The 17,389-nt window shown below is 49.1% G+C and overlaps 1 protein-coding gene across 1 annotated transcript in view; it reads left to right on the top strand.

Annotated features, from left to right (window-relative positions):
• Positions 1–17,179, top strand: part of LOC139265812 (unconventional myosin-VIIa-like) — a 440,714-nt gene extending 423,535 nt beyond the window's left edge. Inside the window, exons 48-49 of the mRNA XM_070883263.1 lie at positions 14,644–14,763; positions 14,842–17,179. Coding sequence (XP_070739364.1) covers positions 14,644–14,763; positions 14,842–14,928 — 207 coding nt within the window. The 3' untranslated portion in view covers positions 14,929–17,179. The remainder of the gene's footprint in view (positions 1–14,643; positions 14,764–14,841) is intronic.
• Positions 17,180–17,389: the final 210 nt, after the last annotated feature.

Below are 17,389 nucleotides of genomic sequence, written 5' to 3' on the forward strand. Positions count from 1 at the left end.
CCCTGGGACTGAGTTTTACTGACCGTTGTGGACTGAGTCACACTGACCGGTGTGGGACTGAGTTATACTGACCCTGTGACTGAGTTATACTGACCCTAAGACTGAGTTTTTCTGACCTTGGGACTGAGTCATACTGACCCTGGGACTGAGTCATACTGACCCTGCGACTGCGTTATACTGACCAGTGTGGGACTGAGTTATACTGACCCTGGGACTGAGTTATACTGACCGGTGTGAGTCTGAGTCATACTGACCCTGGGACTGAGTCATACTGACCCTGCGACTGCGTTATACTGACCAGTGTGGGACTGAGTTATACTGACCTTAGGACTGAGTTATACTGACCTAGTGAGACGGAGTTATACTGACCGGCTTGGGACTGAGTTATACTGACCGGCATGGAACTGAGTTATACTGTCCCTGCAACTGAGTTATACTGACCGGCGTGGGACTCAGTTATACTGACCAGTGTGCGACTGAGTTAAACTGACCCTGTGACTGAGTTATACTGACCAGTGTGGGACTGAGTTATACTGACCCTTCGACTGAGTTTTTTTGACCTTGGGACTGAGTTATACTGACCCTGGGACTGAGTTATACTGACCTGTGTGGGACTGAGTTATACTGACCCTTCGACTGAGTTATTCTGACTCTGGACTGAGTTATAATGACCCTGGAACTGAGTTATACTTACCCTGGTACTGAGTTTTACTGACCGTTGTGGACTGAGTCACACTGACCGGGGTGGGACTGAGTTATACTGACCCTGTGACTGAGTCATACTGACCCTGCGACTGAGTAATACTGACCCTGGGACTGAGTTATACTGACCGGTGTGTGTCTGAGTCATACTGACTCTGGGACTGAGTTATACTGACCCTTCGACTGAGTTATACTGACCGGCGTGCTCCTGAGTTTAACTGACCTTGGGACTGAGTTATACTGACCGGCTTGGGACTGAGTTATACTGACATTGGGACTGAGTTATACTCACCGGTGTGGGACTGAGTTATACTGACTCTGGGACTGAGTTATACTGACCGGTGTGGGACTGAGTTATACTGACCTTGGGACTGAGTTATACTGACCGGTGTGAGACGGAGTTATACAGACCGGCTTGGGACTGAGTTATACTGACGGACATGGGACTGAGTTATACTGTCCCTGCAACTGAATTATACTGACCGGTGTGGGACTCAGTTATACTGACCCTGGGACTGAGTTATACTGACCTTGGGACTGAGTTATACTGACCCTGGGACTGAGTGATACTGACCCTGGGACTGAGTTATACTGACCCTGGGACTGAGTTATACTGACCGGCGCGGGTCTGAGTCATACTGACCCTGCGACTGAGTTATACTGACCCTGGGACTGAGTCATACTGACCCTGTGACTGAGTCATACTGACCCTGCGACTGAGTTATATTGACCCTGGGACTGAGTTATACTGACCGGTGTGAGTCTGAGTCATACTGACCCTGTGACTGAGCTATACTGACCCTGCGACTGAGTAATACTGACCGGTGTGAGTCTGAGTCATACTGACCCTGTGACTGAGTTATACTCACCCTGCGACTGAGTTATACTGACCGGTGTGGGACTGAGTTATACTGACCCTGGGACTGAGTTATACTGACCCTGGGACTGAGTTTTACTGACCGGTGTGGGACTGAGTTATACTGACCGGTGTGGGGTTGTGTTATACTGACCCTGGGACTGAGTTATACTGACCGGTGTGGGACTGAGTTATACTGACCGGTGTGTGACTGAGCCATGCGGGCAGACATAGGTTCAATCCCTGTTCATTGCCGAATTAGTTGATCTCATCCCGGGGCATAACTTGAGTCTTGCACTTGGCCTCTGAGATTGTGAATTCACGTCTGACTCCCGAGACTTGAGCACATAAATCTCGGCTGACAGTACTTTAGGAGGTGCCGTCTTTCGGATGAGATTTTAAACCGAGGTCCTGTCTGCCCTCTCAGGTGAACGTAAAAGATCCCATGGCACTATTGAGAAGAAGAGCATTTGGAGTTACCCCTCAACCAATGTCAGTAAAACAGATTATCTGGTCATTGTCACAGTGCTGTTTGTGGGAGCTTGCTGTGCGCATACTCGCTGCCGCATTTCCCACATTACAACAGTGATCACACTTCAAAATGTACTTCATTGGCTGTAAAGTGCTTTTGGTCGTCCGGTGGTCGCGAAAGGCGCTGTATGAATGCGACACTTTCTTTCAGTGCCTTAGCACCAGCACTGACTACGATTCGTGACTGCTGTTCTGTGAGCCATACTGCAAGGTTTATATGTGTGGGGGACTGCATGAGGATAGGAGTGAGCTCAGAAATGGCCCTCACATTGATTATAGGAGGGAAAGAGGCAAATAGAAAAGCAATTCGAGACGAAAGTGGGTGTTGGAGGAGGGCCTGGCTCTGCAACAGTGCCCCGTATTCAGTGTGTGTGACAGAGCTGGTGTTCAATTCTGCAAACCCATTGGCAGGATAGGTGCACCAACGTCAAGGTTCTCTCTCAGACCAACAGCCCCAATATCGAGGCATTGACCACGCTCAATCAGCTCCGTTGGGCGGGCAACATTGTCCGCATGCCCGATACTAGACTCCCAAAACAGGCGCTCTACTCCAAGCTGCGACACGGCAAGCAAGCCCCAGGAGGGCAGAGAAAACGTTTCAAGGACACTGAAAGCCTCCTTGAAAAAATGTAGCATCCGCACCGACTCTCGGGAATCCCTGGCCCAAGACTGCTCAAAGTGGAGGAGGAGCATCCGGGAAGGCACCGAACACCTCGAGTCTCTTCGCTGGAAGCCAAGCACACGACAACCCAGGCACCCCACCACCCGTTCCTCCAATCACCGTCTGCTCCACCTGTGACAGAGACTGTAGATCCCGCATTGGTCTCATCAGTCCCCTTAGAACCTACTTTAGTGTGGAAGCAAGTCATCCTCGACTCCGGGGCACTGCCTAAGAAGAAGGACTGACGGAGACCCATGCTGTCCCTGTTACAGACCTCCTGTGTTCACTCTGCTGCAGAACACATATTCTTTCTTTCTTGTAGTTTCACACTAGTGTACCTGATTTGAACTTTCTGTGGGAGAGCTTTAATTGCCCTGAGTTGGGTGTGTATCGGCACATCCTATTTCCATTGAAGCCTCTTTTCATGTTGCACTTTATTTGTGTGTGCGGCCTCCCCTGACGTTACCGGCGATGAATGAAGCGGATTTGCAGCGTGGAGTGCAGTGCGGTGGGATCAGGGCGCTGGGTGTGGGTTTCACACAGATGCAGCCGCTCGCCCTCCCCGCGTTGCTTGTTGTGACAGCCGTTCCTCTCGGTGCCAGGCGCCTCCTAGGGCTGGGCGGTAAGCTGAGACCTTCGCTGCGCGTCAAGGGTTGCAACCGTGTAATCTGACTGCAAAACGATTAGCTACAGCTCGGCACTGTGCCCAGGTCCCCGGCCAGCTGCTGCTTGCTGCATCTCTGAGGCTGGGACTGAAAGAGGAAATGGTCCCACCACCGGGGTGGGGGGGAGGCTCAAAGCAGGCTGTGGGGGAAGCGAAAGTGCCGGGAGGGGGAGGGGCTGATGGGGGTGGGGAGGGCGGGAGGGAAGGGGGAGGGGGTGAGAGAGGATGGGAGGGGAGGGGGCAGGGGGTGAGAGAGGATGGGAGGGGAGGGGGGAGGGGGTGAGAGAGGATGGGAGGGGAGGGGATTCTCATTCAGTCCACTGGCAGACGATCGATTGGGCTTCTGTCCGCTCTTTGTGAATGTCCCCTGGTGATCACACCCCTGATCTCCCCAGGTGAGTGAAGGGCCCCAACACTGCTCTCCCACCCCCCCCCCCCACCCCCTACCCGATATTCAGGGCCACACCACAATTTTAAAGAGATAAAATCTGAGTGTGTTACTTTAGTGAAACTGTTTCTCCTTTTCAGTGTCAGCTGTGGCTCAGTGGGCAGCACTCCTGCCTTTGAGTCAAAAGGTTGTGGGTTCAAGTCCCACTCCAAGGGCAGTGCTGAGGGCGCGCTGCACCGTCGGAGGTGTCATCTTTCGGTTGAGACGTTAAACTGAGACCCGTCTGCTCTCTCAGGTGGATGTAAAAGATCCCATGGGACTATTTCGAAGAAGAGCAGGGGAGTTATCCCCGGTGTCCTGAGGCCAATATTTATCCCTCAATCAACATAACAAAAACAGATTATCTGGTTATTATCACATTGCTGTGTGTGGGAGCTTGCTGTGTGCAAATTGGCTGCCATGTTTCCCACCTTACAACAGTGACTACGCTCCAAAATACTTCATTGGCTGTAAAGCGCTTTGAGATGTCCGGTGGTCGTGAAAGGCGTTATATAAATCCAAGTCTTTCTTTCTTTTCGCAAAGTTATAGGAATGTTATTAAAATTGTGAAATCTCAATTTTGGACATAGCAGGCGGAGGAATGTGATACAATGAGTGAGGTGTGTGTCCCATAACTCAGCGCTGAGTCATTGCCACAGGTATAAGAACACAAGGAATTCAGGCCCTGGGCCAGTGTTTGATGATTCTAGCATGGTCGCCTCACTGCCACCCCCTTGCCTTCACCTGTTGACCCCCCCCCCTTACCCTACTGTAAGGAACACTATTCAGTGATCCCGCACTCCCAGCATGGAGCATTAGATCAGCGGGCGCGTTTAGACACGTGCTTTTGCTTGTGGTGGAAGTGCGGCAAATGCTTGTGGCGGAGGAGCGGCAAGAGATCGGGGCGGAGGAGCAGTGAGAGATCAGCGGTGAGAGATCGTGGCAGAGATGCGGCAAATGAGGGTGTGGGGCCCAGAAGAGGCGAGGGCCAGGGGCAGCACGGGCCAGCCCACACTGCGATATATGTGTGCGCACTAGGTCCGTGCAGCAAAGCAGGTCTCCAGTCGTCCTGGTTAACCCTTGCCACTGGATAAAGACCTAGCTCTGTCAAGCCCGCACAGGCATCTTCCACCCCCTTAGTTGGAGTTCAGGACTGGAATATTGGGTCCTTCATTGAAACATCTGTGAACTCATCCCTTTTGATGTGGAAGCAAGTCATCCTTGTTCGAGGGACCGCCTAGGCTGATGATGATGATGATGATTATGATGCCTTCTGGGATCTGCCTGGACTGATGAGATTTCTCCCCCCTCTCCGCTGGCTGTAAGGCTGCTCTGTAACCTGGGTTTGAGCCATTTCAATCCAGTCTCCAACGGACTTAGAACACCAAACCGCCACGAATCCATCGCTCGTCGACAATGTGACAGGACTGAGGGCCACTGAAGTGGACAACATTCCATGTGTCAGCACTGACATTCCTCACCCCGAGGAGCACAAAAAGACATTGAAGGAAGAGAACCAACCGGTGCAATCACCTTTAACCCTGGCCAGGCACGAGAAATTGCCCCTACGTAAAGCAGAAAAACCCTTGGAGAAATGGTGCTTTTGAAACCACATATTTCTTCCTGCTTCAGTAACCGTGGCGATAATTTTAACGCCCCCCCCCCCCCCCCAAACCACACAAACCGGGTATGTTTGGTTTAGGTGTGAGGTTAAAAAGTTAAAAATCTGAACCAGGAACGCAAGCCGCCTCGAACCCACCCATTTCCGGTTTTAACCGAGGCAGGACGCAGGGTGGGTAACCGATCCCCTCCCAGGACACAGGTCAGTCATTGAATCCTTCAAAGCTCACTGCATTCCTCCATTTTCCTGCCTCTATCTTTACAGGGTTTCTATTTTTGACGCATGTTGGCTGGGTTTGCCGAGGCCCAGGACACCCAGCAGGTAAAAGGAGGCGAGAAAGGTTGGATCCATCAGGCATGAGCACTTACAGCACTGCTTGTGGGCCAGGAAGAGCAGGAGTGATTCCCCCCAGGCCCAACAAGCTTACTCTGCAAAACAACCCCTGACCTTCATGATGTCCCCCCAACCCACCTCCATCACCAACGCCCCACGAACTTCAACCCCCCTCCGCTCCCCCCATCCCCGCAATCACCCCCGCCCCCATCACCGACACCCCGCGAACTTCAAACCGCCCCCCCCCCCCTCCGCTCCCCCCACCCCCGCAATCACCCTGTAACCACTAAACCTACAACAATACAAAAGCAAAATACCGCGGATTCTGGAAATCTGAAATAAAACAGAAATCTCAGCGGGTCAGGCAGCATCTGTGGAGAGAGAAACAGAGTTAACGTTTCAGGTCGATGACCCTTCGTCAGAACTGGAAGAAGTTCGAGATGTAACCGGCCTTAAGCAAGTGCAGGGAAAGGGGGAGGGGAGGAAAGAACAAAAGGGACGGTCAGTGATAGGGTGGAAGGCAGGAGAGATTAAATGATAAAAGGGACGGTGGGGCGAGGCAAAGGGGATGGTAATGGGACAAGTAAAGGGACAAAAGGTGGGTCTAAAGGAGGTGTATATGGCAACAGCAGAATCATTACCGACAGCTCCTGTCCCAAAAAAATGGGAACGGTGGTTATGGTCTGAAATTGTTGAACTCGATGTTGAGTCCAGAAGGCTGTAAAGTGCCTAAAGGCTGTAAAGTTCCTCGAGCTTGCGTTGAGCTTCATTGGAACAGTGCAGGAGGCCGAGGACGGAGATGTCGGAGTGGGAGTGGAGCGGGATATTAAAATGTCAAGCACCCAGAAGCTCAGGGTCACACTTGCGGACTGACAGAGGTGTTCAGCAAAGCGTTCACCCAATCCCCAGTGTAGAGGAGACCACATCGTGAGCAGCAAACGCTAAACCTACCTGCTGCTGGGCCCGGCAGGCAGCTAAGTCTGTCAATCAGGCTGGCATCCGTGCAGGAATCTCCACAGTTGTAATGTATGCACCTGTGAGTAAGCTCACAGGTTTGTAGAGCTGTTGACTTTGAAAGGGCTGCTCCTCAAATTCTGGTTGCACTTCAGTCCCACACTCCTGATCTTTGGGCACCCTGTGCGGGGGGCAGCAGGCAGGTCAGAAGGCCTCCTTGTAGGACTGCTTTAGGGCATGGCCAAGGGGGCCAACAGCCGGTCCAGGCAGCGGGCGGTGGAGGGGGTCGTTCAGCCCAACTACCTGCCTTTCTTCCGTGGTTACATCCGAGCCAGGGTGTCCCTGGAGATGGAGCACGCAGTATCCATCGGTACGCTCGCGGCCTTCCGCGAGAGGTGGGCACCGGAGGGACTGGAGTGCATCATCACCCCTGGCAACCAAATTTGAATTTTGATCCTTTAATGTTAAAAGTTTAATTTGTTTAATCTGTCGATTTTAGTGCCCCCCGGTTAATAAGGGGGCACTTGATTTACAGATGCAATTTAAAATAGTTGTAGAGCTGTTGAGTTGGGAGTGGCTTAGCCAGTCACGTGATGTTCGCATGACTTAATAAAACCCCAGCCAGTTGGGTTCGGGGGATCCATGATGAGGCAGGTGGTTGTGAGCCTGGTGGATGAACTGGTAATGTGTAGTGCAATTTTTAAACCTTTTGCTAATAAACCAATTAGTTCTTAATAGCAATGTGTTGCTATGAATTCTTAAGCAAAGAATCCATGAACCAAATATATTACAACGGAGTTGGCCATAAACTCCTGCCCCCCCGCTCCGAAACCCTGCCCTGGTGAATATCAGGGCCCTTGATTCAATAAGTGATGCTTAGCTCTGTAGACAAGGGTCAGAGTCTCAGATGACAAGCCTGTCTGGGAAAGGTTTCGCACGGGCAGGGGCTGTGGAATGCAAGGGTCCTCGCTGGTCATCCTGCTCAGAATGTTTGGATTGAGACAGAATCTTGAGCTATAGCAACAGCAGTCTGTGTTCTTGGCAGTAGCATGGAGACCCCTCTCCACTGTTACCAACCCCAGCCATCCTTACTCTGCACAATCGCATTTGGAGCTGGCAGTTCAGCCTCATTACACGCACACTCGGCAGCATCTGAAGAATGCAGGGAAAAAGCGTGAAATGGCAATATACTGTTTTGCAAATGTCTTTGGAGGGCAAATGGAACAATCGGAGCCCTGTGTTACAAGCAAAGCAAAATACTGCGGATGCTGGAATCTGAAATAGAAACAGAGAATGCTGGAAATCTCAGCGGATCAGGCAGCACGTGCGGAGAGAAACAGAGTTAACGTTTCGGGTCTATGACCCTTCGTCAGAACTGGCAATAGTTCAAAATGTAACAGATTCTTAAGGAGGTGCCGGGGCGGTGAAAGGGGGAGGGGAGGAAAGAACAAAAGGGAAGGTCTGTGATGGGGTGGAAGGCAGGAGAGATTTGAGAGACAACAGGGATGATGGGCAAAAATGAGATGGTAATGGAACAAGTTAGGACACTAAAGATGAGTCTAGATAGGGTGTGAATGGCGGAGTCATCACCAGTTGCCCTGGGAAAGAGAGAGAAAAAAAGGGGGAGGAATGGTTTTGTAAAGAAAAAAGAGAAAGGGGAACAAAATGATGGGCAGAGGTTATGCTCTGAAATTGTTGAACTCGATGTTGAGTGCAGAAGGCTGTAAAGGGCCTAAACGAAAGATGAGGTGCTGTTCCTCGAGCTTGTGTTGAGCTTCGTTGGAACAGTGCAGGAGGCCGAGGACGGAGAGGTCAGAGTGAGAATGGAGTGGGGAATTAAAGCTCGGGATCACACTTACGTTTGCTAGTGCAATCCCGAACTAATCCCACTGCTCTCCTGCTATCTTCCGCTGCTTCAACTAAATAGAAAGACTTGCATTTCATGACTTCTGGATGTCCAAAAGCACTTTACAATCAATTTTGGAGTGTGGTCACTTTTGTAATGTAGGAAACGGGGCAACCAATTTGCACACAGCAAGCTCCCACAATAATGACCAGATAATCTGTTGTTTTGTGATGTTGCACTCCCCTGCTCTTCGAAATAGTGTCATGGGATTTTTTATTGCTTCCTGAGACGGTTTAACGTCTCATCCAAAAGACAGTACCTCCAACAGTGCACTTCCTCAGTTCTGCACTGGAACGTTAGCCTAGATTTTGTGCTCATGTCTCTGGAGTGGGATGTGAACCCACAACCTTCTGACTCCAAGATGAGAATGCTGCCCACTGAGCCACAGCTGCTCCACCCTATGACAAAGCATTCCCAGCTCCAACAACTCTCCATGTAAAGACATTTTTATTAATGTCTCACTTCAATCTTAGTTACGATTTTAAATTGATAACTCATCACTGACTCCCCAACCAGAGGAAATCATTTTTCCTCATTCACCATATCAAAATTCTACTGAACTTTAAAAACCCCAACTAAATCTCCTCTTAGCTATTCCTGTTTCAGTGGAAATAGTCTCAGTATCTCAGGTCTCTCGCCATAACTATAATTTCCCATCCGAGGCATCGTTCTGGTGAATCTATGCTGTACGCTCTCGATGGCTCTTTCTGTAATGGGGTACCAAAACGGCACACAGCTGTAAGAACACTGGGCTTTGGTACTCTGATAAATCTTCTTCTTCTTAGGCAGTTCTCCGGAGTCGAGGATGACTTGCTTCCACACCAATATGTGTTCTAAGGTGACTGATGAGACCAATGGGGATCTACAGTCTCTGTCACAGGTGGGGCAGATGGTGGTTGGAGGGACGGGTGGGTGGGGTGCTTGGTTTGTCGCACGCTCCTTCTACTGTTTGTACTTGGCTTCCGCGTGCTCCCGGCGAAGAGACTCGAGGTGTTCGGTGCCTTCCCGGATGCTCCTCCTCCACTTTGAGCGGACCTGGGCCAGGGATTCCCAAGAGTCAGTGGGGATGTTACATTTTTTCAAGGAGGCTTTGAGGGTGTCCTTGAAGCATTTTCTCTGCCCTCCTGGGGCTCGCCTGCCGTGACGTAGCTCGGAGTAGAGCGCCTGTTTCGGGAGTCTAGTATCGGGCATGCGGACAATGTGGCCTGTCCATTGGAGCTGATCGAATGTGGTCAATGCCTCGATGCTGGGGATGTTGGCCTGAGAGAGAACACTGACATTGGTGCGACTATCCTGCCAATGGCTTAAAAATTTGTCACCATCCTCCGCCTGCTTCACAATGTCTTGGAGTTCGGCCTCCGAGTGTGCGCAGACGCGAGCGTCGTCCGCGTACTGTAGTTCAGTGACAGAGGATGGGACGACCTTGGATCTGGCCTGGAGGCAGCGAAGGTTGAACAGGTTCCCATTGGTTCTATAGTTTAGTTCCATTCCAGCGGGGAGCTTGTTGAGAGTGAGATGAAGCATTGCGGCGAGGAAGGTCGAGAAGAGCGTTGGTGCGATGACGCCACCATACTTGACCCCGGTCCGACATGGCAAGTGAGCCCCAGGTGGGCAGAAGAAACGTTTCAAGGACATCCTCAAAGCCTCCTTGATAAAGTGCAACATCCCCATCGGCACTGGGAGTCCCTGGCCCAAGACCGCGAAAAATGAAGGAAGTCCATCCGGGAGGGCGCTGAGCACCTCGAGATTCGTCGCCAAGAGCATGTGGAATTCAAGCGCAGACAGCGGCAAACCAGACTCCCCACCCACCCTTTCCCTCAATGACTGTCTGTCCCACCTGTGATGGAGGCTGTAATTCCTGTATTGGACTGTACAGTCACCTGAGAACTCACTGAGAGTGAAAACAAGTCTTCCTCGATTTCGAGGGACTGCCTATGATGATGATGGCTTCACGATGACATGCAAGCCGTGATCCTTACCAACAGATACACCACAAACTCAATACAAGTGCAGACCAGGGTCAAGCAAGGCTGTGTCATCGCACCAACGCTCTTCTCTGCCTTCCTTGCTGCAATGCTTCATCTCAGCACATAGTTCACATGCCAGACACGAGACTCCCAAAGCAAGCGCTCTACTCGGAACTCCTTCATGGCGAAGGTGAGCAGAGGAAACGTTACAAGGACACCCTCAAAGCTTCCCTGATAAAATGCAACATCCCCACTGACACCTGGGAGACCCTGGCCAAAGACTGCCCTAAGTGGAGGAAGTGCATCCGGGAGGACGTTGAGCACCTCGAGTCTCAGGGCCGAGAGCATGCAGAAAGCAAGCGCAGGCAGCGGAAAGAGCGTGCGGCAAACTAGTCCCACCCACCCTTACCCTCAACGACTATCTGTCCCAACTGTGACAGGGACTGTGGTTCTCGTATTGGACTGTTCAGCCACCTAAGGACTCATTTTTAGAGTGAAAGCAAGTCTTCCCTGATTCCGAGGGACTGCCTATGATGATGATGATAAACCAAGGAACCAGACAAATCCTTATCCCCTTGCTTTACACCTCACTAAAGAACCACCTGGGGTTTATGGCCCAGTGTTAGGTCTCGGAGTAGGGCTAAGTCAGCTCAACAAACTATCTTAAAACACCAAATTTGGATTGAATCTGAATCCACCTCCCTAACCATCGACTGAGTTAATTAATTAACCCTTTCTTGCCAAATCAGCAAAAAAAAAGTCAAGCAATAAGTCATTAACTAGCAACTGTTTATTGACTACAAGATCACAACTTAAAGTTAAACATTGAATATACAAGCAATTAATAGATGCAAATAAATGTAATCAGGGTCATCTAGCAATGTAAGGAAGAAACCATTAATAGAGTTACTTAACAAAATGAGTAACAACGATTTTAAAATGCTGACATGTTTATTTCACGTCTGGGAGTTATTTCCTGGACTTTGTTTTCCAAATGGCTTTCTAACACTCACTAGCAAGGAATGTCTTGTTTATCTACACAAGAAGTTATGGTTTAATTAGCATAGAAGCCTGCATGCTTTTAGGTTGAAGCCGTGTGATTTGAATTAGGTTTGCATCCCAACATTGTGTTCCATTTTGAGAACATTTCAGGCAGTTTACAGGACTTTTCCCCAATAAATCTTTAAGCCACCATTCGTGCAATTTATGGGCACCTTTCCTGCACAGGACCATAACTGTCATCTAACCATTGCTTTGTATAGAACTTTGGCAGAGATTCATTGGAAACCATGTTTTCCTGAATAAATTGCTATTGGTCCTTTTATGGCACTTGGCACTTTCAGTGAATTATGTATTTGAATTCCTATGGCTCTCTGCTCATCCCCATCAAGCATTGGGTGTATACTTGTTTATCCTCGCAAAATGTATTACTTCACATATGTCCGCATGAAACTGCATCTGCCACTTCTTTGCCCTTTCCGTTAACTCTGTCCTTCTGACGTCTTTTACATTCCTCCTCACTGTTTGCCAAAACTCAATTCTTTTTGTAACAAATCTCCTTATCAGATAGCTTTCTGAAAATTCATTGACATCTCTTGTACTGTTGCCCTTTGTAAAGTTTCTACCTAATTGGCATAGTACAATGCAGGTCATTCTAGTTACACAGGAGCAGGGTGAAGGCTATGATGCATCCTTACTTTCTCACAGAATGTTCACAGGAGATGGCGTTCTCTGGTCCCCTACTACCTGGTTGACATTGGGTGCGGTAGTACACTCATTCTGTGTATTGTAGTTCCACAGGTGGAGGGTAAAAACTGCGACTACCACAATGCAGCTCTCTTTCTCTTTTTCACACATATATCCAAGGCAGCTGGAAATCATCAGCAACCAAGGCCCTGGTGAAATGTCCCAACTCCAGCCTCAGGCCCACCACATAAGTGCAGGCCTAGGTGGGGGAAGCATAAATTAGGCACAGGTACATGACCAATTCTATAAGTTTCATCATCCTATTGAGAACTGTGTCATTTTATTGTGTGGTTGTTTTGCCCAACATCCCCCAAGGTTCCCCTCCCAACCCCCCCACGCCCGAAACCTGATCCTTCTGCGTTCTCTAATTTCTCTCCTATCTCCCCTCAAGTCCTCTCCGAGCTCATCTTGTCCGATGAGGCCCACCTCCTGCTTTCTCTCGACGTTATTCCCACTCCACTGTTGATCACCCAAATTCCCTTCGTGGCCCCATGCTTGCGAGCATTATAAGTGGTTCCGTCTCCTTAGGTAATGGCCCTCTTCCTTTTCAGAACTACCATCATCACCCCATCCTCAAAAGACCCACGCTCGACCCCTCTGTGCTTGCAAACTACCGCCCTATCTCCAACCTCCCTTTCCCCTCCAAAGTCCTTCAACTTGTGGCCTCCCAAATTCGTGCCCGTCTTTCCGGCAACCCCAACAGTCAGGTTTCTGCCCCTGCCCGGTTTAGGAATGGAATTGCAGAACGGTTGTTTTTTGGATTGGAGGAAGATATACAGTGGTGTTCCCCAGGAGTTGGTATCAGGACCACTGCTTTTCTTGATGTATATTAATGACTTGGACTTGGGTGTACAGGGCACAATTTCAAAATTTGCAGCTAACACAAAGCTTGGAAGTACAGTATAGTGAACAGTGAAGAGGATGGTGATAGACTTCAGGAGGACAGAGACAGGCTGGTGGAATGGGCAGATACGTGGCAGATGAAATTTAATGCAGAAAATTCTGAAGTGATACATTTTGGGAGGAAGAATGAGGAGAGGCAATATAAACTGAAGGGTACAATTCTAAAGGGGGTACATGAACAGAGTGACCTGGGGGTATATGTGCACATGGGATACGGGATCCTGGGCTTCATAAATAGAGGCATAGAGTACAAAAGCAAGGAAGTTATGATGAACCTTTGTAAAACACTGGACCAACCTCAACTGGAATATTGTGTCCAATTCTGGACACCGCACTTTAGGAAGGATGTAAAGGCCTTAGAGAGGGTGCAGAAAAGATTTACAAGAATGGTTCCAGGGATGACACACACAGCTAAAGGTTCCTTCACCCCACCCGTGCTTCCAGCTGCCTGGGCCCCAAGCTCTGCAATTCCATTCCTAAACCTCTCTGCCTCTCTACCTTTCTCTTCTCCTTTAAGTCGCTCCTTAAAACCTATTTCTTTGACCAAGCTTTTGGCCATCTGCCCTAATATTGCCTTATGTGGCTCGGTGTCAAACTTTATCTGATAGCGTTCCTGTGCAGTGCCTTGGGATGTTTTACTGCATTAAAGGTGTTTTGTTACATCGAGACACTGGATTACAAGGTGTCAAAGAGCAGTGCCATGGAGACGGATTGTAAATGAGTCAACGGTTTGGGTCTGTGACCCTTCATCAGAACTGGAAAAGTTTGAGATGTAACAGATTCTTAAGGAGGTGCAGGGGCAGTGAAAGGGGGAGGGGAGGAAAGAATAAAAGGGAAGGCCTGTAATCGACTCTTTTGTTTCCTAACTTGTCCCATTACCATCTCATTTTTGCCCATCATCCCTTTTGTCTCTCTAATCTCTCCTGCCTTCCACCCTATCACAGACCTTCCCTTTTGTTCTTTCCTCCCCTCCCCCTTTCAGTGCCTCTGCACTTCCTTCACAATCTGTTACACCTCTAACTTTTCCAGTTCTGACGAAGGGTCACCGACCCGAAATGTTAACTCTGTTTCTCTCCACAGATGCTGCCTGACCCGCTGAGATTTCCAGCATTTTCTGTTTCTATTTCAGATTCCAGCATCCGCGGTGTTTTGCTTTTGACTGTAAGTGAGGATGTGTCGGTAAACAATGGAGTCTATTAATAGTGCAAATGGTGATGATTTTGTCCTCATTGACAGTTTAGTGGAGTGGTTCTTCTGTACTTCAGGAAGGACAATTAGCAGCGACTGAGATCCCTGGTCCCCGGGAGGGCCTCACTCCAGGTCAATGGGTGGCTGCTCGGGCCCTTGATGTTTCTCTGCTCTCCCCTTGCAGGTCGCTATAGTGACTCATCCCTTCAATAAAATTGCAAACTGGTGTAGCGGCAGCACATACTTCCACATGTCGGTCGGCAGCCTGGTCCGAGGGGGAAAGATCCTCTGCGAGACTTCACTGGTAAGGACAGTCAGCGACGGACGGCAGTGCGGGTCAAATTGCATTTCATTCTTTAACTGTTGCTCTTTCTGATTCAAGGGTTACAAAATGGACGACCTTCTGACATCATACGTGAATGCGTATTTAGCTACCGTGAAGCAGCGACCAGCTCGATTACTTGCCTGATGGATACGTTAAAGGATTTGGACTCTGCCAACAGTGCCATGGGATTCTTACATCTCTCTCTCTGTGCCCCACCTCTCTCTTTTCCCATGTCTCTCTCCTTACCTGTTTCTCTCTCTTTCTCTATCTTTTCTATCCTCTCTCTCTTTCCCACCTTCCCTCTCTCCTCACTCCTCTGTGAATTTTTGCTGGGCCATCACTTCACAGCTATGAATTTTTCCAATGTCAATGAGCAGAACAGGTCTGTGTTCTGAAGCAGTGCCTTTTTAGCGGGTGATATCATTCAGTTGCAATCAAAGTGACTTGTGTCTGAAATGATTAATATTACTAGGAGTTGTTTAACCAGTGCTCGGGCCCCTTCTCGTGTTCCTTCTTCCAGGAGCTGGTTGGAGTTTATCTTAAATGTTTAATCTAGGTGTATATATTATAGTGCCTGTCTGATTCATACACAATGAACTCAAGCCTTATAACCCATACCCTTAAACACACACATGGACAGTGCTCACTGCAACATGGAAAAGTTCAAGCATTCGGACACCGGAAGACGATAAAAAGAAAGAAGTGCAACAACTTGCAATCATAAAGCGCCTTTAACATAGTAAACCATCCCAAGGACATTTGGTGTCCCATAACATGGCTGGTTCCCGGTTTAAAGGTTTCTGTATTTTAGTGTCGCTAGGCAACGTGAAGCTTCTGCACCTACGATGTCAACTCTGCGGATGTCTATCTCTTCACCTTCCTGGAAACCAGCCTCCTCCCAGTGACACCCAGTCCCCCTTTAGGGTTGCCAACTCTGGACGGGTGTATTCCTAGAGGTTTCATCACATGACCTCCCGCCTCCAACTGGCCCGCCCCGTCACACAACTTGTTTTTTCCCCAATCTCTAATATTTTTATAGCCAATAAATGAAAATGTTAAAAAAAAATGTTAATGCCTCTTTGATGTTTCTTGTCAGCCCCTCACAGCAGTGTTCTTCAATTCCTGGCGACTCCAGGGCAATCCTGGAGGGTTGGCAACACTACCCCCATTATGCTCGGATATTTGTGCTTGTCTGGGTGTGATAAGATTAAAGACATCTTACTGCAATTATGTAGGGCCTTGGTGAGACCGCACCTGGAGTATTGTGTAGTTTTGATCTCCTTACCTAAGGGAGGATATACTTGCCACAGAGGGAGTTCAACAAAGGTCCACCAGACTGATTCCTGGGATGGGGGATTGTCCTATGAGAGAGATTGAGTAGACTAGGCCTATATTCTCTAGAGTTTAGAAGAATGAGAGGTGATCTCATTGAAACATACAAAATTCTTACAGGGCTTGACAGGGTAGATGCAAGGAGGATGTTTCCTCTGGTTGGGGAGTCTAGAACCAGGGGTCACAGAATAAGGGATCGGCCATTTAGGACTGAGATGAGGAGAAATTTCTTCACTCAGAGGATGGTGAATCTTTGGAATTCTCTACCCCAGAGGGCTGTGGAGGCTCAGTCTTTGAGTATATTCATGACAGAGATCGATAGATTTAAGGGAATCAAGAGATATGGGGACAGTGCAGGAAAGTGGAGTTGAGGTCGAAGATCAGCCATGATCTCATTGAATGGCGGAGCAGGCTCGAGGGGCCGAATGGCCTGCTCCTGCTCCTAATTCTTATGTGTTTATTCCAGGGACGTGTGTTTAACCAAGATGTGTGGCTGGAGGTGAATCCATGGCTCACAGCCAAGTCCATTGCAGGCAATTGCCAATGGATGTGAGTGCACGTTCCTCTGACTGCAAGTATGTCCAATCGCAGAGGAGTGCAACTGTGAGCCTGTCCACCAGTCAATTCAAGCGTGCATAAAATCCAGCTGTGTACTAGTGACAGAAAAGATTACCGAACGCCATGTTATCTCAATTGTTCCGTATTTACAGTGGACGGTGAGCCTCTATTATTTATTTATTCAATAGTCTGCCTGTCTCTCAGACCCCAAGCCTGTGTATTATGTGCATGTGATTCTTGTGCCTTTCATCATATGGAACTCAGCAGGACTTCAACATTCCTCGGTCTGATACTTCAACAAAGCCATTAACCCCTTCATTTTATTTTAGTTGGTGATTTTGTTAAAATGAGAATTTGATTGATTGTGTTAACCTGTCCGCTAAAAAAATAGCAGGTGGAAGGCTTTCAACCGGCAAGTTGGGACTTCAGATCCCAGTGTGGTTCTTCAGTCTCTGACATGTCTTATCTCAGTGCTGGGGCCGATCTGCGCCGTACTTGGCAATAAATGACAATCAATATCAATAGTGTCTCTGTCTCTTCACTGAATGTAAAAGGTGAACCTCTCGCCAAGGAAACACACAGTGACGGGTGTCTGGGTGACGGGTGTCTGGGTGACGGGTGTCTGGGTGATGGGGGTCTGGGTGACGGGGGCTGGGTGATGGGGGTCTGGGTGACGGGGGTTGGGTGATGGGGGTCTGGGTGACGGGGGCTGGGT

This window comes from Pristiophorus japonicus, chromosome 6 (genome assembly GCF_044704955.1).
Source record: "Pristiophorus japonicus isolate sPriJap1 chromosome 6, sPriJap1.hap1, whole genome shotgun sequence".
Classification (NCBI taxonomy): domain Eukaryota; kingdom Metazoa; phylum Chordata; class Chondrichthyes; family Pristiophoridae; genus Pristiophorus; species Pristiophorus japonicus.